Raw genomic sequence first — 23,283 nt, forward strand, 5'->3', positions numbered from 1 at the left:
GTGTTTGGAAATCAGTTAGCTTCAAAAAAGTGCCAGCAGTGACGTAAGAGTGAAATAAAGGAACCAGTGAAACATTTAAGGGACTATTAGGGACAATTATAGAAAGCATGAAGCATTAGATTCAAATGGTAAGTAAAAGATCCAGAAAACAGGATTGAGTTGGTGAGGGTTTTTTTGCTTTGTTTTTAAAGCATTTGTTAAATTATTAAAAAGGGAAGTTTTGTTTTATAGAAATTAATATGTAGTTAAAGGAACTTTCTCCCAAATACCGAGCTAAAGTTTTCTTGATTGCGTTTGACTCGCTCCATCTCAGGAGTGACTGGCAAGGGGGTCCCCTTGCTCAAGTTCTCTTTGTACAATATCTGTGTGCATAAAACCAACAATCAAATTAGTCTAGACAAATCTTTTACATATACTTGATCCTAAAAAAGTGTCTAAACATATTTGTTTTTACAATGATATAAAATAGAACTTTTCAAAAGAGTGCAATTTGTACTAAATTTACATATTACAATGTCTGCGGCATCAAGGGATACACAGTGTCTTGATTTATAAATGCCATGTCTCAGATGCAACTGTTAGGTCTAATCAAATAGTATGTAAGCTAAATTAATATCTATGAGCAGTTGTTGGTAACACTACATTAGAAAAAAAAGGTTGAGACTTGGGGAGCTGAATTTAAGGTACTGAAAGCTAAATATTAGCTTAATTTTCAACGATCCTGAATATAGTACAAAGGAAAGATCACTTATATCTAGCATGATGTACAAAAGTAGCTCAGAAAAGTATATCTATTTCTGAGTTACTGTTTTGTCTTTGAATGAAAATGTTTAAGCACTGTAATCTTTTAAGGATAGCTGTAAAGACAAAAAATATAGCAAACATCCACAATAAATACAACCGAAATTCTGATTAGCACTGTTCTTTCGAAATAGGTGTTAGAAATTTTACTTTTGATTTGTGTCACACCAGTTAAAGACACCTCTTATTACAGAAGAAGTGGAGGAAGGAAATAGTTTTATGAGTTAAGGAAAGTGATAAAATATCTATATTTTAGAAAAATATAATTAAAATTTCACACCAACACTAAAAGTAAATTCTAAATTAGATTTGAGTTGAAAACTTAGAAATACTTGATCTCATTCATTATTTGAATTTAGTAATTTTACATGTTAAGATATTATTTGAATAAGAATTAAATGACTTTAAAAATTGTTTTTCACTTCTAAGAAATACCGAGCTAAAGTTCTCTTGATTGCGTTTGACTCTCTCAATCTCTGGAGTGATAATTGTAGGGGTTCCTTTCCCCAAGTTTTCTTTGTATAAAACCTGTGAGATACAAGAAAGTACCCAAAAGACATTCAAAACGAGCATAGAAACTTGAGGAAAGGAGAGGGTTGGGTGAAAAATGTTTTTAGTAAGTAATATTTAGTAAGAATTTGGATTTGGGGATTTTTAAGGATGAACTCTAAGTGCTAATTCTTGAGTGGAAAGTGTAATGGACAGCATAATGGAGTTATAGATGAGTATACTGAAGAATATTGTGTTAATACTACTTGAGTATTTCAGACCTAAGCACTCAAACTAGTTGGAAGAGTGGGTCATTCTGTATTAATTCAGGTGGTTTGGGTCAGATTATGATACACACAGACACACAGAATTTGTTGTTAAGAGGTTACTTTTTAAACAGGATGATAGATTATTCTGGTAGTTTTTTAAAGACGGGGAATAGTTTATTTGATATATTTATAAATACCGAGCTAAAGTTCTCTTGATTGCGTTTGACTCTCTCAATCTCTGGAGTAACAGTGGTTGGAATGCCTGTTCCCAAATTTTCCTTGTACATAACCTGTAGAAAATAATTAGAATATCCCAGAAGGCAAAATAACCATAAATCCTTTAGATTACATAGCTATCTGGGCCATATGGTGAGTCTCACAACAACAGTTAAGTGTAGCTTTCAAATATGATACTCAAAAACTAAAGGAAAGAAATTCCACATTTGTTCTCTTCAAAATAGTAATTTTACCAACTTGGAAACTAAGTACAAATTGTATTTTCTTTCTTTTTTTTTTTTTTTTTTTTTGGTTAGTCGTGGGGCCTGAACTCTGGGCCTGGGCGCTGTCCCTCAGCTCTTCAGCTCAAGGCTAGCGCTCTACCACTTGAGCCACAGCGCCACTTCTGATTTTTTTCTGCTTATGTGGTGCTGAGGAATGGAACCCAGGGCCTCATGCATGCAAAGCAAGCACTCTACCATTGAGCCACCTTCCCAGCCCCACAAATTGTATTTTCTATAACCAGTACTTACTTAGTGCATACACTAAGTACTCAAGAATGTACTCGAGAAATGGCTTGCTTGTTTTATAATTTCTTAGACATGTGATACTCTATTCTATACTAATTGAATATTAGCATATATAATACATATACATATGTATATACATCTTTATATATATAAAGATATATATATCTTTATATATATATGGATATAGATAGATGTGTGTGTGTGTGTGTGTGTGTGTGTGTGTGTGTGTGTGGAGAGAAAGTAGAGAACCTTTACTTTATTGGCTTCTTGCTTCCTTTCTTCCCTCTTACTGTTAGACTTTCAGCCTAAATGAATGGATTCTATGGGGTACTACTGCATAGGGGTGGTGAACAACACAATAACCTACAGGTTTGCATCAGAAATAGGTTTGCATCCTAGACTCAGTGACAAGCTAAATGTGACTTTTTTGTTTTGTCAGGAAACATTTAGGAATCATTAAAAATCTCTCATCTTGGTAACAGAGTTATTTTCTTCCTTTTAACTCAGCAAGGCATCAGGACAGATCATGAACAACAGAACAAAACAGAAGAAGTTGCAATGCTAAGTATCATAGTAGCTATGTGCTATTTCCCACGTATTAGTGGACAACAAACTTCAAAAGACTCCAGAGTATAAATTGAGAGTGAAGAGGGAATGAGATCTTAATATGATTTGGGTGGGTTTCCTATCTACTTTTGCAATAGATAGTATTCCCTTCAATACCTAGGTAGGTTTGTAGCTTCCCCAAAAGAATAAGAGTCCCATGGAAGAAAGGATGAATGAAACTGGGTAGCAGTTGAGAGGGGGCTAATCATACAAACACATGCTGAGGGTAAAGGCCACTACCGAGCTAATGTGCTTCTGGGTCTCCTTGACACGTTTTACTTCAGGCAGGTCAGGGATTGGAGTTCCTTGTCCAATTGCTTCTTTATACTTCACCTAAATAAAAAGAGAAATGTATTATTACATGGTGAGTAGTTGTTTTTTACAACATGTATTTGATTAGTAGGCCTAACTTTGGTGGGGGATTATACTTAACCACATACTGTGGCTATATCTTTGAAGTTTGAAGTATGACACCACAAGAAGCTCAGTTTTTTTTCTCCCCTTTTACTACTACATGGACAGGAGATTCATTCTACTACACATCTTAGCAACCTCCTCTAAATGGAGAACATTCACTTAATGGAAACACCATGTTTAGCTTCTCTTTGGCATAACTGACCTGCTAACGTCACTGTCTTGCATTTTGGGGCCATTTTAAAATAAAATAAGGACAACTGAGGCAATGTCTGTTTTTCGAGCATGTGAAAAGCTGAGGAAGAGGATTATGAGTTCCAACCAGCCTACCTTACCAGCTTGGACTACACAGAAAACCCCAAAACATACTACAAACACTACAGAACTGGAGTTGGAGGAATGGCTCAGTTGAGTGCCAACCAATAAGCAAAGTGTACCAGGTTCAAGTCCTGATCTTGCAACAAAAAGTAAAAGAAAAAGCAAGCAAGCAAGCAAGCAAGCAAGCAAGCACAGAACTGAGACAGTGATGTGGTATTGGGACAACTAGTGAGCACAGGTGACCTAGACAGTATGAAGATGTTGGAGAAGGAATAATTCATGTCCCCACTGCCACAGAGTGGGAAGCCATAAAATTTCATGAGATTTCATTCACTGTACACAGAATGGAGCACAATTTAAAACATATGTAATAATAGATTTTTTCCTTTTAATATTTTTGGATCAAGGTTGGGTGCTAAATGAAAACATAGAAAGTAAAATTGTGGATAAGAGAGGACTACTCTATACAAGTATTTGTTTGATTAGGATAGATATATTCACGTCTCTCTAGGAAGACTGATCCTTTGACTAACATTCCAATTTCTCAAAAGCCTGATTTCCATAGCTGACAGAACTGAAAACTGCCACAGAACTATAAGCATGAGATGAGTGTAATTACTGGTACATAAATTATGGTGTGACAGTTAGCAGGTGCCTCTTTTAGAATGTAAGCTGGTTTGTGACAAACCTTGTGGGTGTAACTCAGAGGTCATTGCAAATAATTACCACATGGTGGCAGAGATATACAAAGTGAGTCATAGTGCCTTACCGCACTGATGTGGTCCTGTGTTTGTTTTACTCTCATCATCTCCGGTGTCTTTCCAATTGCTGTTCCTGGTGAGACATCCTCCTTATATAAAACCTGGACAATTGAATCAGAACAGTGTTACAGAGAAGGAAGAGAACCCCAGCAATTCCTGGGGAAAGATTAGGACACATTCCCCGAGAACACAATGGCTTCTGTGAAAACAAAGGATACTAGATAGTGTTCTCAGGCAAAAGCCCAAGTATCATCTGACTTCTTCTCCATCAAACCATCTATTACTCCACCAATCACTTTCCATATCTTGAGATTTCACTTACGATTATCATACTATATTAATACAGGATGAGAAAAAGAGGATGTTGATGAGATTTAAGATTATCATAGCATATTAATACTGGATGAGAAAAAAAAAACAGGATGTTGATTAACAACCACAAAAAAACCATTAAAAATGCAAAGTCATTCAGTTACTTGGGGTAGGGAAAATAAAAGAAACCACACTGCCAAAAAGAAATCCACCTTCTTGGAACAAGACAACATATATTATTGTTCTAGGATTAAAAAACTGAGAAAGGAAGAAAAGTTATTTTGTTAGAAGACTTGTTATTATTTTGAATGGTCTCTGGAGTGATGATTTTGGAACAAAGAAGGGGAATTTGAACAAGTAGCCACTAGTATTAACTGGGGAGGTTAGATGTTAAAGGTCTGTGCCAATGTTAGGCCAGAGTACTTTTTAAAAAGAGGAGAATGAAATTATTAGGTTAGCATTACATTGAAAATAAATAATATACCGAGCTGAAATTCTTTTGATTTTCTTTAACACGCAGTATTTCTGGCGTGTCTTGAACAACTGTAATTTTTCCTTTACTGTTTTTAAGGTCACACTGGTATTGGAGCTATGAAGAAAGAGTAATAAATACATGTCTTGTTACAATTTCAACACTGTTTATATATTTTAATCGTTCTATATTGCGTAAAGGCAGCTAAAATCCTTCACTAAGGAAAAAAGTTGATGCCACACTGATCTCAGTCTGATGGCCAGATTCTTCATTTAGGATTTTGTGGGGAAGCTAGTTGCTGGAAGTGGTGGGGAGAATTGCTGGAGACTGAATCCAGTGTCTTCCCACATGCCAAGCACACGCTCTGCCCCTGTGCTACATATAGCCTCAGCCACAGAAACTAAATTTAAAAACTTTGAAATGTGTAACACTGGTCTTTTAAAGCATCATTTTACCTACTTTAAGTAATGGAAGCATAAGAGTTCATGACAGGAAGCCACCCACCAAGGAACAGATGGACTTCACACTAGGGCTTGGGATGGAAATATAAAGTGATCCCAGAAAAGAACCAAGTACACATTCCTCAAGGCAAGGGTGGAGTTGCAAAGAGCCACTCAACAGCACCCAAAAAGATGGAAGAATGCCCCAGTGTATGTGTCCAGAGATACTTCCTGTTAGCCTGCCTGACCCACTCTAAGGGTTTTGCCTTAGAGCTAATAACTTAGCACTAAAAACTTACAAGGCTGAAATTCTTTTGGTTCTCCCGGACTCTCTGCATCTCTGGAGTGTCCAAAACAGTCTCATAATATGACATGGACTTCTCAGCATCTTCCTTGTATTTTTTCTGAAAATAGATCCCAAGAAATTAAGGAGGGTGGCCACCAAAGGGATAGGGGCCAATAACCTAAAATAGTCCTTTCAGCTCAGCTAGAGAAAGGTTTTCTACATCTTGAACATCTAAGAATGTCAGAGAATTATAAAGTACAGCCCTCTTAGGGCCATGTCTGTTCTTTCCAGGAGAACTGAAGGGGAGATGGAGAAGTCTGCCGTTGCCTTACCCATCACTGCCAGGAGCCAGACAAGAGGATAGAAGTAGAAAGGTTAGCAGTCTTGGCCTCCTGAAAACCAGTCTAACTGGTGGCATGGAGATTTTCACTGAACTTTAAACAGGTGAGTTCAGGGCTCCTGGCTATCCGATTGAACAGACACAGAATTTGTTTCCAGATCATGGCTCTGGAGCTGTGGAAACCTGCCTGACCGGACAGGAGGCTGCCTCTACTGTGGCTAACACACTGAGCAAGACATTGGTCTGAACCAGCAGTTTCTTTGGCTTTCCCAAATCACAATAGTCTTTGACAAGCAAGAAATGTACAAATGGGCTGCTCTTTTCCTGGACATATACACAGCCAATGCCATCCCTAGACTTTAGTTATTCTCTGCAGAACACTTACTGGACCTCAGCCATATTTTCCTTTTATTGTTTGTTACTGTGTCCTTTTGCTTTTGTCTCTAGTTTGGCTTTCTCCTACTTTTCAAGGAAGTTTGTGTAAATAGGAGTGAGGAGGAAAGAGACTAGTCACTTTTTTTTATAATGGGGTAAAATAAGCTGTTTATGTCTAAGTTGAGTTATATGAATTATATTTATACATTTTTGTGTGTGTGTAGTGTTCTTGAACTCAGGGCCTGGGTACCATCTCTTTGTTTTTTTTGCTTAAGGCTTGTACTCTACTGCTTGAGCCACAGCTCTACTTTTGGCCTTTTAGTGGTTAATTGGAGATAAGAGTCTCATAGACTTTCCTGCCCAGCCTTGCTTACAACTGTGATTCTCAGATCTCAGTCTCTTGAATGACTAGGATTACAGTCATGAGCCATGGACACCAGGCTAAACACTGAAAGTGATACAGTTTCAGCCAATGAGAGTTTGTCCTAGTTTTTTTAATGTATTTTTTATTGTAAAAATACTGTACAGAGGAGTTACATTACATGAGTACGGTAGAGTACATTTCCTATTGAGGATTGTTACTTCCTCCTTTGTTTTTTCCACTACTATCCCTTTCCTTCCCACCTTCCCAACTCCTCCCTCCCCATCCCTCCCCATTCCCTCCCCCCCACATTGTAAAGTTCATTTCCAACATAGTGTCCTGTACATCTCATTGTCACAGTGGGTCAACCTGCATCCCCATTTATGCATTCTGCTATATCCCTTCCTCTCCCCAAATTACAAAAATGTATATACAAGATGCAGAACACCAGAATCAAATACAGTGAAAACAGGGGTTATATCATGGGGAAACAACATACAAAAGAAACAAAAGAATCACATAGTGATTAAGTACATTAAGTACATTAAAAACAGTATCAAGAAAGAAAAAAACCACTTGCTTAACATCATTTTATATGGTCACATGTACAAAGCCTTTGACCTTCTCTGCTTGTCCTAGACATGTACTAGTCATTGCAAACAAGGGAAACCATGGGGTCTATGTTTCTTTGAGCCTGGCTTACTTCACTTAATATAATTTTTTCCAAGTTGTCTTTCCATTTCTTAACAAATGGGGCAATGTCATTCTTTCTGATAGAGGCATAGAATTCCATTGTATAAATGTACCACATTTTCTTGATCCATTCATCTACTGAGGGGCATCTGGGTTGGTTCCATATCTTAGCTATGGTGAATAATACTGCGATAAACATGGTTGTGCTCGTAGCTTTGGTATGACCTTGCTTGTGATCATTTGGGTAAATGCCCTAAAGTGGGATTGCTGGGTCATAGGGAGCTCTATGTGTAGTCTTTTGAGGAACCTCCATACTACTTTTCAAAGTGGTTGAACAATTTTACCCTCACCAACAATGCAGTAGGGTTCCCTTTTGGCCACATCCCCTTCAGCATCTGTTGTTACTAGGTTTCTTGATTATAGCCATTGTAACTGGACTAAGGTGGAATCTCAATGTTGTCTTGAGCTGATCAGAAACTTTGGTAAAGTAGCAGGGTATAAAATTAACCCTCAGAAATCAATGGCTTTCCTGTATGCCAATAATGATAAGAGCAAAGCTGAAATTAGGAAAGCAACCCCTTTTGTAATAGCCCCACAAAAAAATAAAATACCTAGGAGTTAACTAAAGAGGTGAAGGACCTCTATGATGAAGACTTTTAAAACCTGAAAAAGGCAATTAAAGCAGAACTAAGGAAGTGGAAAAACCTCCCATGCTCCTGGACAGGGAGAATTAACATCGTGAAAATGGCAATACTGCCAAAGGCTATATACAAATTCAATACCATACCTATAAATATCCCAACATCATTCTTCAATGAAATAGAAGAAGCAATCCAAAAATTCATATGGAACAATAAAAGACCCCGAATAGCAAAAACAATCTTTAGTAGAAAGAACAGTGTTGGAGGAATATCAATACCAAATTTCAAACTCTACTACAAAACAATAGTAATCAAAGCTGCCTGGTACTGGCACGAGAACAGCCCTGAGAACTAATGGAATAGGACTGAAGACCCAGAAATGAACCCACAAACCTATAGCCACCTAATCTGTGACAAGGGAGCTAAAAAGTAGAATGGAAGAAAGACAGCCTTTCAGTAAATGGTGCTGGCAAAATTGGTTAAACACCTGTAGAAAACTAAAGCTAGATCCCTATAGATCACCCTGCACCAGAATCAACTCCAAATGGATCAGAGACCTCAAAATAAAAGCAGACACCCTGAAAACATTACAGGAAGGAATGGGAGAAACCCTAGGTTTCGTTGGCACAGGCTGAACATTTCTTAATAGAGATCCAGAAACACAACAAATCAAAGAAAGGTTGGACAAATGGGATTGCATTAAACTGTGGAGCTTCTACATGGCAAAGGACATAGCGAGCAAGAGCAATAGAAAGCCCACAGACTGGGAGAAGATCTTGACTAGCCATACAATGGACAAGGGTCTCATATCTAAACTATACTTAGAACTCAAAAGAATTAAATCCCCCAACAACAAATCCTCAAACAACTGCCTGATTAATAAGTGGGCTAAAGACTAAGAGACTTCTCTGAAGAGGAAATAAGAATGGCCAATAGACACATGAAGAAATGCTCAGCTTCTCTAGCCATAAAAGAAATGTCCTAGTTTTTAAAAAAAACCTAATTGGGACGCAATTAAAATATAAGTTTCTGGGAGAACAGGCAGTTCAGAAACAGATGCTTTGTTCAGGAGAAGTCTCCTGACTAACTTTTCTTATTTACCCAAGCATATATGAAAAAAGATCCCTCATTTTCCTGGGAAATGAAAATAAGCAGTTCTCTTGGTTTTTATTTTTAATTTTTAAGATTAAATAAAAGCTGCTCACCTGGTTTGCAACTCTAGTTTTACAGAGATAATTTTGGTCTCTGACCAATCTATTTGCACATGGAACATGAAACAAAGTATTTGAGGAAGAAAGGTCCTGAATTTCCTTGGCATTAAAAACAATATCATACCCTGAATTTGTGAGTGAGCTTGCATTATTTGTCTTAATTCCCAAGTAAGAAGTTCAGAAGTTATAAGGTATACACTGCACTTTAGTTATTGAGCAGGAAATAACCTGGCCAGATCTTAGGTTTTGAAGCACCAGCCAGAGAGAGCCCCAAAAGAGTCACGTGACTAATCCCTCCCAAGCCATTCTGGGGCTCTAGCAACCCAAAGTGTGCTGGCCTCCCTGGCTCTCCCACATACGCATAGTAAGATATTTTACATGTTACAATATTGATGTATTAATTATGAATTATTCCATGTAAGAAGTTTTCAATATTTTCAAGACTCTTCATAATTATATATAATAACTATGGATAACATATAACAATATATTATTATAAAGGTGATGTACAGCGGGGTTACAGTTTCATAAGTCAGGTAATGAATTTCTTTTTGGACAATGTCATCCCTTCTCTCCCAGTTTCTCCCTCTTGCTCCCACCCACATCCTTTATAATTTTTCAGATGTTTTTCCTCTAGTACCTAAGACCAAACCAAGGCCTTGTACCTTACCACTGTCATCCATCCCTAGCCCTTTGTTAATATATTAAATCTTAATAGAAAACTCTGCTGTAATCCTATATCAGAGGTAAAGCTTTTCTGTTCAAATGGGAGAAATTGTGACTTTTAAAAAGTCTCCTTAAAAAAAGTCTCTTTAAGTATGAACAGAAATACTTTTGTTAAGTTTGATTGGGGCATATGAAAAGACAGTCTGATCAATGTTCTTACCTGGCTTGAAAGGTTCTTGACTTGTTGGGCATGAATGATCTCTGGAGTGTCAACCACAGAAGTAAAATTGGCTTTTTCCATTTCTGCTGATTGCTTATATTTAATCTGTAGAAGGAGACCGGCAGTTGGGTAAGTGCTTGGTTTGATTAAAACAGGTAATCAATAGTGCTTTTTTGCAAGATGGACTCATTCATTGAACATTTAACAGACATTTCTTCCTATTATGTTTATAGCTTTATATTAAAGAATGAGAGTCCAAAAGATGGTCTTAATCGTTCAGACTTACTGTCTAGTTCAATGTAGGCTTTAGTAATGTTAAGGACATTATTGATAGTAAAACATGGATTTTTTTTTTTACAAAAGGCTGGCAGAATAAGAGGTAAGATATAAGACCCGCATACCACTTAATACTGGATTTGTAAAAGATGTGTTAAATGTAGGTCTTGAAAGCAGAGAAAGAAAGAATTTCCCAAATATACTAATTGAAGAATTCTTTGTGTAAACAAGAAGATTGACCAAGAAACAGGAAGATGTTCAAGAATGCCACTATGTGCATTTGGCTACCACTTATAAACAAGACGACAATGTCCATTATGACTTTCTAATCACAACTACATTTTTGAAAGATTGACATGGAATAGAAAAACTGACCTGACTGGCAATGTCAGTAGCATTCCTGGCTCGCATAAAATCTGGAGTTTCATTGGCCATGGCATTCAGACCTCTTCCTTTGACTTCGAGCTCCAGGTCTCGCTTATATTCTTTCTATAGAAGAATTATTTAAAAAAAAAAAGTCACTCAACTTCTACTAGTAGATGGTACCTGCAACAGAGTGGATACAAATTCAAATAACATATCACCTCAAGTATCATGGTACTTTCACCAGTCCATGTAAAAGATGGAGTGATATGTTTAGGGGTCATTGTGGGAACATCATTCTGCTTTGTCAGTGTGAACCAATGTAAATCTTCCTTTTGAATGCCTTTTTAATTCTCTACTTGCAAAGTTAAAACTGAAATCAGATCTGGCTTGGTACACATTAGGATTAATGTCATACCACTCCAGTATCATATGATGTTTTAATTTAAATCCACATACCAAATCTGTCTAGGCTAATTCATACAGGTAAATAATTGGTTGCGATAACCACTATGGGACACGGACATTTTATTAAATGGCTAATAATTATGGTGCATATCCAACTTGGAATTCAAAAAGCCTCTATTTCTCTCTCTTCCTGTGACTTGGGTGGGAAGATGAAACCCTAATAACTATGTTCATGCATTTGGCTATGGTCTCACCTCATTTAGGATCTGAGTGGCGTTCTTTGCTCGTAGCATGTCAGGAGTATCTTCCATTTCAGTGAGACCCCTCCCACGGATGCTTTCCTCTAGATCTTTCCTGTACTCTTTCTATACCACAAAGTAAAAGCAACAGCACTGACAAGAGAGTCTGGGTTGTTTTCTTAGGTGAAGAGTTAGAAAACTCCCCCCCAAAACAAAACAACCCTTCCAATTTTTAACAGCTAATGGTTGAGTAAGTAAAGATGAATAAAGGCAGGGTATAGGCTTGACCAGTTAATATTAAGTATTAAATAAAAGACTAGAAGTGAATGGAATGCTAAAATAAGCACATTTTTATTAGAGGTAATCTATTCAACAATTAGAAGAATTAAGAGGAGTGATAGATTAGGTGGAAGAACCAAACATGTGAAGAGGAGGTGGTGGAAACGGCAGCAGGAACACACTGTTAAGTGTCATTAGTGTCATTATTTGGATCAAGAGGAGAAGAAAAGACCAAGCGGCCACTACCTCGCTTGCTATTTTGGTTGCGTATTTGACATGTAATAAAGCTGGCGTGACCTCCAGGCCAGTCAGATTTCTGCCTTTAATGGATTCTTCATAATCTTTCCTATATTCTTTCTAATATGAGTAGGGAGGAAAGACAAAAAAGAATCTGTTACAGTTTATCTCTCAATCCTAGGAAGAAAAAAAATTACATTTCTTTTACCGCGTATGGCCTCCTAAACACAGTTTTACTGAGGGTCACACATTTGAAACATGTCATCTGATTGTTCTAGAACGGTTTCATTTAAAGCAAAATGGCTCCATGGAAACTCAGAGGTTGAGAAAGATCGATACTCCAAACCTCCATCATCTCTCTAAGGTTGTGACTGGGGCTGTTCCCCACAAGAGTAGAAAAATGGATAAAAGATTTTGTTTTAAAACTAGAAGTGATTTGGGTCGGGGTAACAGGAAGCAGAACTTCAGGTCACTAAAGGCAAGTTGGTAATTTTTGTAAGCATGCCTATTTGTAAAGCTCGTGAAACAGGGCTATACAGTGTCCTAGAACTATCCTTCCTCTTGAGGCTGTCAACCTGGCTGGGTATGATTCTTTTTTATCTTTTCATTTCTAGAAAACATTTATGGAGTGCCTACTGCTTACAGGCAGTACTGTTTGGCTTTGGCATTACAATACCTGGCACATGGTCATGCCTTTGTAAGTTCTAGGGTGTAGTCTTAAGCAATAAGTAGCTTGGACCTCTTTTCAATTTTTTGGTACTACTAGAATTTGAAACTTAGGCCCTTGAGCTTGCTTTGTTTGCTTGTTCATAGTTGGAAGCACCATTTGAGCTACACCTGAATACAGGCTTTTTGTGGGTTAATGAGAAATTGAGTCTCACAGACTTTCTGTCCATGCTGGCTTCACATCATGATCCTCAGGATTGTAGCCTTCTGAATAGTTACTATGATGCTCTAAGTTACCAACATCCATTTTGTGCCTATTTTTTAAACCACTGAATAAGTTAGATGGACAAGAATACGTAGAAGAATCTTGAGGTTTTGTTAGAAAGGGACACTCTACCTCCCAGATCCTCTTCTCTACTATGTCAAGGAAGCTTGGAATATATATTAAAAGTACATTTTTGGTGTGCTTTCAAAAGTCCCAACTGAATTTTAAATTTATAGAAAAATTGAAAGAATAGTAGAAGGAACTCCCATGTAGCCTTTACTTGGACTTACTAGTTGTTTGAAATTATTGTAAGCTTTTGGGGTGTGTGTGTGTGTGTGTGTGTGTGTGTGTGTGTTTGGGGTGTGTGTGTGTGTGTGTGTGTTTTTGGGGTGTGTGTGTGTGTGTGTGTGTGTGTGTGTGTCTGTAAGTACCGGTGCTTGAACTCAGGATCTGGGCCTATCCTTTAGTTTTTTCTTGCTGTAGGCTAGCACTTTACTACTTGAGACACAGCTCCATGTCCAGCTTTTTGCTGGTTAATTAGAGATAAAAGTCTTGGACTCTTCTGCCTGGGCTGGCTTCCAACTACCATCTTCCAATCTTAGTCTCCTGAGTAGCTAGGATTACAGGCATAAGCCACCAAATCATGGCTTTATTTGGTATTTGGTATCAGAAAACTCAAACTTTTATTTAAAAAAAGGAACAAGCAAAGCATTTATCTTTGTAACTAAATGATATTCCCATGGAAGAGTGGCAAACATATTTCTAATAATCTGTTTCCCCATGAAATTCAAATTCTTTCTTTCTTTCTTTGTTTCTTTCTTTCTTTCTTTTCTTTCTTTCTTTCTTCTTTCTTTCCTTTTTTCTTTCTCTTTTTTTCCTTTTTCTTTTTTCTCTCCCTCCTTTCTTCCTTCCTTCCTTCCTTCCTTTCTTCCTTCCTTCCGTTTTTTTTTTTTTTTTTGCTGGTCCTGGGCCTGGGCTCTGTCCCTGAGCTTCTTTTGCTCAAGGCTAGCACTCTACCACTTGAGCCATGGCACCACTTCCAGCATTTTCAGAGTAGTATTTGGAGATAAAGCTTTCACATTACTTTCCTTCTTGGGCTGGCTTTGAACTGGATCCTCAGATCTTAACCTTCTGAGTAGTTAGGATTATTCATATGAGCCACTGGTGCCCGGCGAATGAAACAGATTTTCTAAGATTTACTTCTCTCCTCATGCTTAAATTAAAAGTGATTTTAAAAAAATGCATCCACTTACAATTCTAGAACAGGAAATGGGATACTTTGACTTTTGTTTTACCAAAGTTTTGATTCCCCTGGTCCCTTTTTGTTTGACCTGAGGTGTGTATTATAGTGGACAGCGTTCCAAAGCCAGGGATGCATCTGTCTATGGAGGGAACTTTTTAATTTATCAGAGAAAAATTCAATTCAGGCTATTCCCCCACCCTCCCAGTGTTAGGAATAGTTTGCTTGGTTCTAATTTTATGAAAATGGTTATAGAAATGTGGAAAATATCTACTACTTAGAATTTTTTTAAATATGTAGATGAACTGTAGAATTTCTGCAATGAGAAAGATCTTCATGATCACATGTTCAAAAGTTCTGCCACTTTGGACAACAGGAGGCTGGATATGTTTGTGGCAGAGGTAGTGTTCATGAGTTTACTGTCTGGGGTGTTTTGGGAGAACTTACCCCACTCTGCATCTGCTGAGACTCTTTGGCAGTAATGTATGTTGGAGTCTCAAAGTCCAACATAGGCTTTCCTCGTTCTTTTTCATATTTTTCTTTGTATTTTACCTATTGATGGAAAGTCTTGTTAGAAATCTTGCTGAACATCTCCTAGACCGAGACCGATTTAAAGTCAAGATGTTTTGATTGGTAAGTTTTGTCTAATTAGGCCCTTTTCATTGCCACTCAACAGTTTTCCTGTTGTGTTTCAGATTCAGCACTTTTTTTTTTTGTCGTTGCCTGTGGGGAGGACAATTGCTGTTTAAAAGTCATAATATTTAGATCCAAGGAACCCAAACAATCACTGGCAACTAGCTGACGTAAATGCTGCTGTTAAATACTCATACCTAAGATTGGCTAAAGTCTGGTTGTGGACATTTTAACAATAAATAGCATTGGAGGAGTGTTTAAAAGGTGCTTTTGCTGGGGCTCCATGTTAACTAAAAGCAAGAGAAAAGCTCGGTGTCACTGCCTCCATTTTATGTGTGTGTTTGCTTTAAGCTCATTCGCTCTGCCGTCACACTGCAATCACCTTGGGTTCCAGGAAGGCTGATGGACAACATCCTTATGGCAAAAGATGGGTAAAAATACCAGTGATAGAGTTTCTTTAGGACAGACCATCCACCAGGCAATGATGTCTTGTTTATCCTGGAATCTTTCCAAAACAAGGACTGACATAACAGTCAAGCAGGCCTAGCCTGTGATTGGGAAGCTACCCATGACTACCTTTCATACCCTGCCCCCAGTTCTGTCTTGTCCCTGAAGATGTCTGAAGATACACTAAAGTGTTATCACCCATGGCATGCCTGTGCTATGTAATAAACCTTCCTCCTTAACTTTTCACCATGTCTCTTTATTTTCTATATAGGAATAAGTGGCAAGACCTGTTATGGAACTCCTAAAATTCTACGAGGTTTAAAAATCTGGTTTCAACATTAGCCAGTATCTCTGATTTAAAAAAAGAAAATCTCCGATTTTTATTTTCTCTTTTTGTGTTTATGGGGTTTGAATTCAGGGCCTGGGTGCTGTCTCTGAGCTTTTTTGTGCAAGGCAGTGTTCTACAACTTGAGCCACAGCTCCACTTCCAGTTTTCTAGTGGTTAACTGGAGATAAGAGTCTCATGGATCTTTTATGCCTGAGCTGGCTTTGATCCTCAGATTTCAGCCCCCTAGTTGGCTAGGATTACAGGCATGAGCCACTAGCACCCAGCTCCAATTTTTCTTTTTCTTTTTCTTTTTTTTTTTTTTTTGGTCCGGACAAGGGGCCTGAACTCTGGCCCTAGGCGCTGTCCCTCAGCTCTTCAGCTCAAGGCTAGCGCTTTACCACTTGAGCCACAGCACCACTTCCGACTTTTTTCTTTTTGCTTATGTGGTGCTGAGGAATCAAACCCAGGGCCTCGAGCATGCAAGGCAAGCGCTCTACCACTGAGCCATCTTCTCAACCCCATCCAATTTTTCTTGAACGGGAGTTTTTATTAGGGATCTGGAGTGAGTCTTGTTGTAATAATACACGTAGTTTCATAAGTAAACAACTCTCAGGATCATCAATGGCTATTTAATGTAGCCAATATAAATTTACGTAGATAGGAAAACTAGTTTATAGGTCAACTGAATTTCTAATCAACCTGACATTCTCAAAAAAGACTCCTAAGGCTATTATATAAATAAAATTCTCTGATCCTTACACCATGTAATTGAGCATTCATATTATATAGTGGAGAAACTGGAAAGACAGAAAGGCTCATGATGATATCCCATCTATTCAGCTCTTTTGATTCTAAGAAGACCTTAAAATGGAGGCCTGGGGGCATAGGTTGCTTCCCACAGGAACTTTCTAGTAATTTAGCTCTCTAGCTAATGTCAAAAAGAGATCTAAATAATGTTGACAACAATCACCAGTCATTTTACAAGTTCAGTAATTTCTTATATACCTAGGAACTTCTTCAGTGGCAAACCTGGTAGTGTTAGTTCTGTTTTCCAACGTCTCCCCACCATCTATCATTCATTTCTGTTTCCTAATCTGGCCCAGATCAGAGGGGTATATCAGGGTTGTTGTGTTCTTTGGGACAGTCTTAATGCTTCTAGCCCTGCTAGTAACCTGCAGAGCACATAGCAGGTATATTTCCCCACTATTATAAATGCTTGTACCTAACAGTTTTCAAGAGTTAGGGAATTTGGAGTCCCTCTACCTTTGTACTTATCTCAAACAATAGCCTTTAAAGTATCATATTCTCTCCCCCCTCCCTCTCCCTTTCCCTCCCTTCCTCCCTCCCTGCCTCTCTCTCTCTGTGCTAGTCCTTGAGCTTGAACTCAGGACCTGAATGTTACTCCCCTGAGCATTTTGTGCTCATGGCTAGCACTCTACCACTTCAGCCACAACTCTACTTCTGATGTTTTTTGTGATTAACTGGAAATAAGCATTTCATGGGCTTTTCTGTCTGGGCTGACTTTGAACTATGATCCTCAGATTTCAGCCTCCTAAGTAGCGAGGATGACAGGCATGAGCCACTGGTGCCCAGCAAAGCATCATTCTTAATACAAAATCCATGGTATGTTTTTGACATTGTAGATAAATAGATGTGGGGTTCTGGGAAAGCCAATCTTGATGAACTTACTATGCTCTGTAATTCTGTGGCCTCTTTTAGGTGAAGCTGCTCCAGATTATCAGGTGTGGTATGGTAATGGCCTTTACTCTTCTCATAGTTCTTCTTGTACTGGTACTGAGGGAAAGAGGGCAGAAGAGGCAACAGGTGAAAATGCTTGATATTCCAAATTTTTCCTCCTTGAGCACTTTGACAGCATCATGGTTAAGAGCAAACTGAGATAAGCAAGCACCAACTTGTGTGGAGATATGATGTTGCAAGGAAAATCTTAAAAGATGAAGATCCAAGTTCAGTATTGTCCATTAATACTAGACGTGAACACTGTTTGCATGGCTTTTTCAAAGTTAGGTGTAGTTAAAGGCTAACAGTGATTATAAGCCTGTATGAAAATAGAACAGTATGAGGGAGGAGGTAACAAGTTTGACAAGAAATGTATTTACTACCTTACTTATGTAACTGTAATCCCTCTGAACACCACTTTGACAATAAAATTAAAATAAAAAATAGAACAGTGAAATCTATTTAAATTGTTTAAAGAGGGAGAGTCATGAAGACCTCTTCTATGACTCTTCTATTTGATCAGGTTACATTGTCTACATGTACAGAAATATAATAATAAAACCCCTTTGTAAAACCAATTCATGCTAATAAATAAAACAATTAAAACTCTAAAAGTGGAAGATAACTATGTCAAGTAGTCTTAAGGTTTTAGAAATAAGAAATGACTGGGGTCCAGAGGATCATAGCTATAATCCTCGCTACCTAGACAACAGATCTGCGCTTAAGGTTTGAAACCAGCATGCATAGACAAACCTGAGAGATTCATCTCCAATTAACCAACAAAAAGGCAGAAGTGGAGGTATGGCTCAAGTGGTAGAGCACCAGTTAGAAAAAAAAGCCAAAATATTCTAAAAGTAATAATGTCTTTTTAGCTGGGTGCAGGTGGCTCACACCTGTAATCCTAACTACTTCAGGAGGCTAAGATCTGAGGATTGCAGTTCAAGTCAGCCCAGGCAGGAAAGTCTGTGAGACTCTTATCTCCTATTAACTACTCAGAAAAAGATAGAACTGGTGCTGCAGCTCAAGTGCTCACCTTGAGCAAAAGAAACTCAGAGATGAAACCCAGGCCCAGAGTGCAATCCCCAGGACTGGCAAAACAAAACAACTTTCTTTGTATGTGTGTGCTGGCATCAAATCCAGGGCCTTGAACATGCTAAACAGTTTCTGTACCACTGAACTATACCCCTGTCTAAGTAGAAGCATTTTTACATTCTGAGAGGTATTATTATTGATGGAGATGTAAAAGATCAATGTTGCAATTCGGTGTCATGCCCTCAAATAGAAGCAACTTTGTAATAAATCAAGTAATGAGTAGCAGTGCAGGAGAGTACATGAGCTCAGAGAAGGAATTGGGTTGCAAGTGGAAGAGACAGGCTGTCTCTGGAACAAATGACCCAGCTTACAGAACTGGCCAGTTGGCTTGTGTTCAGGACGTGATGCATTATCAGAGATTCCTTCATGTCAGTCACAGGTTTGTGAAGTTTCTTCAGGTCGGCCTTATATTTAACCTATATGTTCAAGAGGAAAACAACAAAAGAAAAATCATATAACTAGAAAATAGCTCTAATTGAAATCACAGTAAGGAATCCATGATTGTATAAATGTAATAGTTACATATATATAAAGAACACCAAACAAATCACATCCCATTCACAATAGCCTAAGGTGGGAAAAAAACCCCCCAAGCTTCCATGTACAGGTGGCCAAAATTATACATTCAGCCATAAATTTAAATAAATTCAATACATGCTACAATATGAATGAACCTTGAAAATTCTAGAATAAGCCAGATAGAAAAAGGCAACTACTGTTATTGTAATGAAATGAAATCTGTAAAGTAAGTAGGCCCAAAGAGACAGAAAGTAGAGGTTATCAGGAGTTGAGAGCAAGTCGGAACTGACAGGTTTTCTTTGTGGTGATGAAAAAAGTTTAGGAAATAGTATAGGGATATCTGAGCAATGATTAACTTATTCAACACTACTGAATTATACAACTATACATAGCTAAAATAGAGTAGTATGGCTATCTTTGCCAGAATTTAAAAACATACCTCACTTGCAAGATTATTAGCATCTTTCATTGTTTTGTAGAGCTGGCTGTCTTTCGGATTGTATTTTGGTGTCTTGCCCTTCTCTTTGTCGAAATTTTCTCGGTATTTAACCTAACAGTAAATGCAAGCATCTGAATCAATCCTGAACATCAACTAACTTGAGAACTGAAGAAAAATGAATATATAAATAAAGAATAATGGAAATATACATATCAAAGAAGATGCATGTGTTATACATAGAGAGCTCATAAAATTTATCCTCCAGACTAGGACAGTTAAACACAGACTCCTAGATGACTGTCCATAAAGTAGAGCGTGAGGACAGTCTGGACAAGACAAAGCCCTCTGTACTTTGCAAAGCTCTGCAGTGTAAGTAAAGACCTCAGGTCCCTTTGGTTGTTAATACTGCACATTCATGCTGGGAATCACTTCTCTGTAAGGTATATTAGCATCACCACTTGGCCATCTGCGTGTGTTACCTGGCTGCTTAGCCTGGCTGCCTTCTTGGCCATCTCAATGTCTGGGCGACCAAGCATGCTTAGTCCATGGCTGGCTTCCTTGCGGTGCTTAGCTCTGTACTCCACCTGGATCCAGAAAAACCACAATGGGCAATGATACCTTGAAGGAAAATACCCTGTTGACAGTGTCTGTTGGGGATCAGGAATATTTAACTCTACCCTTACCTCACTGGCTTGCTTGGCTGCCTGTGTGGCTTTCTTGATGTCTGGCCTATCAGCCACTGTGGTGTAATGCAGACTCTCTTTGGCATCTTTTTTGTAAGCGACCTTTATTTGAGGAAGAAAATGCTTACTCACTCAAGATACTCTGTCTTAACATTTTTCACTGTCATTTTTATCCTAATATTTTTTATTATTATGAAAAGTGATATACATTACCATTTCACAAGGTAAAGAGTACATTTCTTTTTGTCACCCCTTCCCTTGCTTTTCCCCTGTTTTCCCCTCCAATCCCCACCCACGTTGTGTAGTTCATTTTCAATATACAGTCTAGTAAGTATCACTATTGTATTTGTTCACTCTTTGCCCCTCCATTTCTGTGCCCCCCTGACCCTCTTAAGGACATAAATGAACAGGTAAGACAAAAAGAAACCAAAAAACAAACAAAATCCCAAACCCCTCTTGTAGTTCTATTTCCTGAAGTTCCTTTCAATAAATATTTTTTTATATGATCAGAGGCACAGAGACATTGAGCCTACTACCATGATTTTGTAATTAGTAAATATAGAAATTATGGTGACCACCACTAGATAGGGCATTGGGACCAATCTGGGACCTGCTTCCCTGGTGGGCCCCTGAGAATGTCGGGAGGGGAAACATACGTCACTCTGCTTCTTGGCCACTTCCATGGCATGTTTCACCTCTGGAGGCTCCTGCATGATGGAGTAGTTGGACTTCCCTTTCTCCTTGACAAACTTCTTTTTATAATTTGTCTAAACAGAGCCAGAATTATTCATGTGAGCAAAAGCAGCTGGGAATAAAGCTAGTTTACTTGAAGCACTCAGAAGACCTTCCAGAAAATCCAGTTTGGCATCCATCTGAGACTTAACACTTGGGGCCCATGTTCTAGGTTTTTGTTATTTCTGTCTGGGAACACAATGCTAGAAACATCCAGCATTCTTTGGAGACCTGAGTATAAGGAATTTGAACTTTTGTATTCATAATTCCTTTATCTTAAAATATATAAAACCATATGAGACTCATAAAATGTAACAGTACAATGACTTTAGTATTTTGAGTAAGGATACAGTGGTCAGAAATTGCTGAGGCACACAGGTACTTTGACCTCTCGAATTGCTTAGCAGTTCAGTGGTGAAGAGGCCATTCTTTTTTTTGGGGGGGGGGTCTGGTCATGGGGCCTGAACTCTGGGCCTGGGCGCTGTCCCTCAGCTCTTCAGCTCAAGGCTAGCGCTCTACCACTTGAGCCACAGCACCACTTCTGGCTTTTTTCTTTTTGCTTATGTGGTGCTGAGGAATTGAACCCAGGGCCTCTGGCATGCAAGGCATGCACTCTGCCACTGAGCCACCTTCCCAGCCCCGAAGAGGCCATTCCTAATCTTCCCTGTTCTCTCCCATTTTTAACATTATTATATCTTACATTGTTAATGTTCTATAATAAGACCCACATTGGCCATAATTATAAAGGCAATATCAGATCTTTAGACTAGAGTGTAGGGTTTACATGCATGTATTAATGGGTAGAGGGATGCTATATAAATGAGAGCATTTGCAAGCGAAAGGCAGTGCACATTCTCCCACCAGGTATATGGTAAAGTGGCACACTGCCACTAAGAGCTCTGGGCTGGGCACTTACGTCACTGACATGCTTGGTCACTGCCTTGACATGAACTGTGTCCCGGGTCTCCGGCAGTGTTGTGTATGAGCCCTGGGCCAGGTGCTTCTTGACATAGTCCTTGTATTTGTTCTGGGGGAATCCATAGAGAGCTTGTTAAGCCGTCTGCCTGGGGCTGCAGCCCAAGACAGAAGCGTAACATATAGGGTGCTGGAACGTTACCTCGGACACCAGACCGCTGACAGTCTTTGCCAGGAGGATCTGAGGAGTATCAGGCACAGCATGGCAAGTTCCTCTTTCCTTGATGTGTTTCTCTTTGTATTTCAGCTGTGGGGTGAAGGAAGCATTACTTTAGCTTCTCTGGGCATCCTATACATCTTTACTCAAATCCCAAACCCCCAAAATGTAGTTGGGAGCAAAGTATCATTAATGAACTGGCAACACTGAACTCAACAAGAAGATTTGATGCTTGGATATTCTGGAAAATACTTAAACAGTCTTTTCCCTTATCGCTTTCAAGGCAAGATTTTTATAACAAAGTCTCATGATAGGTCTTTCTTAGTACAGAAAGACTTTAATTCTCATCATTCTCAAGTACGGACTCTCCATCAGCTGAGATTCCTCTTTCCTCCTCCATAGATGGGAAAACTGCAGTGTGGGAAGAGTATGGTCCCACAGAAAAAAAGTGATGAGGCCAGGCCTTCCGAATCCTCATTTGTGCTGTGTGGACTGTCTGGTGGCATGGTATAAACCAAGAACTGTCACTTGGGGCTAACAGCCTTTGCATAGCAGCCGCTCAGCTAAGCATCTCTGGTATCCACTCAGGGCAGGGCCATTGTCAGCACCTACAGAGCAGCTCTGTCCTTTCCCATGTATCCCTGGGGCCTGTGCCACAGAAGATGGAGTCAGGTTAGGTATCGAGGAAGGGATGGATACTTACATCACTTTCTATTAAAGAATTCCTGAGGGCCAGAACCATGTCTTTATCATCCGTGACAGATAGCTTGCAGCCCTTGAGAAACTCGCGATCCAACTTATATTCAAACTGTGATGGAAGAAAGGCAGAGGAAGAGGCGGGTGAGGGATGGGGTGGGTGGGTTACTGGCACAGGAGGAAGCTGGGCATTTCATTAAGCCTTAAACCAACCAAGAGCTCTCTTGAGGAGTCTACTATGTTCCCAGAGTAAGGGAGGAGGGGCTTCTTGTACCTTCACTGTCACTACCTGTGGGGTTCCTCCTTTCCATCCAGGAGCCAGGCTCAGGCTCTCCTAGCCTGCCTTTGTCCAGGTTCTCTCCTGTCTCAGTCAGGACTCTGGGCCCCAGTGTTTAGCCCACCAGGAGGAGATTGACCTTAACGGCCAAGCTTAGGTTTTGAGTTTGCCTTT

The 23,283-nt window shown here is 38.9% G+C and overlaps 1 protein-coding gene across 2 annotated transcripts in view; it reads right to left on the reverse strand.

Annotated features, from left to right (window-relative positions):
• Neb (nebulin) overlaps positions 1-23,283 on the reverse strand; it is a 212,847-nt gene that overhangs the window by 15,078 nt on the left and 174,486 nt on the right. The window contains exons 126-145 of one of the 2 annotated variants that reach the window (XM_042683485.1): positions 22,840-22,944; positions 22,122-22,226; positions 21,921-22,031; positions 20,929-21,039; positions 20,273-20,374; positions 20,069-20,173; positions 19,590-19,700; positions 18,943-19,047; positions 17,492-17,596; positions 14,842-14,946; positions 12,233-12,343; positions 11,723-11,833; positions 11,073-11,186; positions 10,422-10,526; positions 5,928-6,032; positions 5,201-5,305; positions 4,413-4,505; positions 3,152-3,244; positions 1,757-1,849; positions 1,237-1,329 (exon numbers count right to left, since the gene is read on the reverse strand). In XM_042683485.1, coding sequence (XP_042539419.1) covers positions 1,237-1,329; positions 1,757-1,849; positions 3,152-3,244; positions 4,413-4,505; positions 5,201-5,305; positions 5,928-6,032; positions 10,422-10,526; positions 11,073-11,186; positions 11,723-11,833; positions 12,233-12,343; positions 14,842-14,946; positions 17,492-17,596; positions 18,943-19,047; positions 19,590-19,700; positions 20,069-20,173; positions 20,273-20,374; positions 20,929-21,039; positions 21,921-22,031; positions 22,122-22,226; positions 22,840-22,944 — 2,088 coding nt within the window. The remainder of the gene's footprint in view (positions 1-1,236; positions 1,330-1,756; positions 1,850-3,151; positions 3,245-4,412; positions 4,506-5,200; positions 5,306-5,927; positions 6,033-10,421; positions 10,527-11,072; positions 11,187-11,722; positions 11,834-12,232; positions 12,344-14,841; positions 14,947-17,491; positions 17,597-18,942; positions 19,048-19,589; positions 19,701-20,068; positions 20,174-20,272; positions 20,375-20,928; positions 21,040-21,920; positions 22,032-22,121; positions 22,227-22,839; positions 22,945-23,283) is intronic. The other variant, XM_042683487.1, reaches the window with a different exon arrangement.

Source organism: Dipodomys spectabilis, unplaced genomic scaffold, assembly GCF_019054845.1.
Source record: "Dipodomys spectabilis isolate Male_0828 unplaced genomic scaffold, ASM1905484v1 ptg000081l, whole genome shotgun sequence".
Taxonomy (NCBI): domain Eukaryota; kingdom Metazoa; phylum Chordata; class Mammalia; order Rodentia; family Heteromyidae; genus Dipodomys; species Dipodomys spectabilis.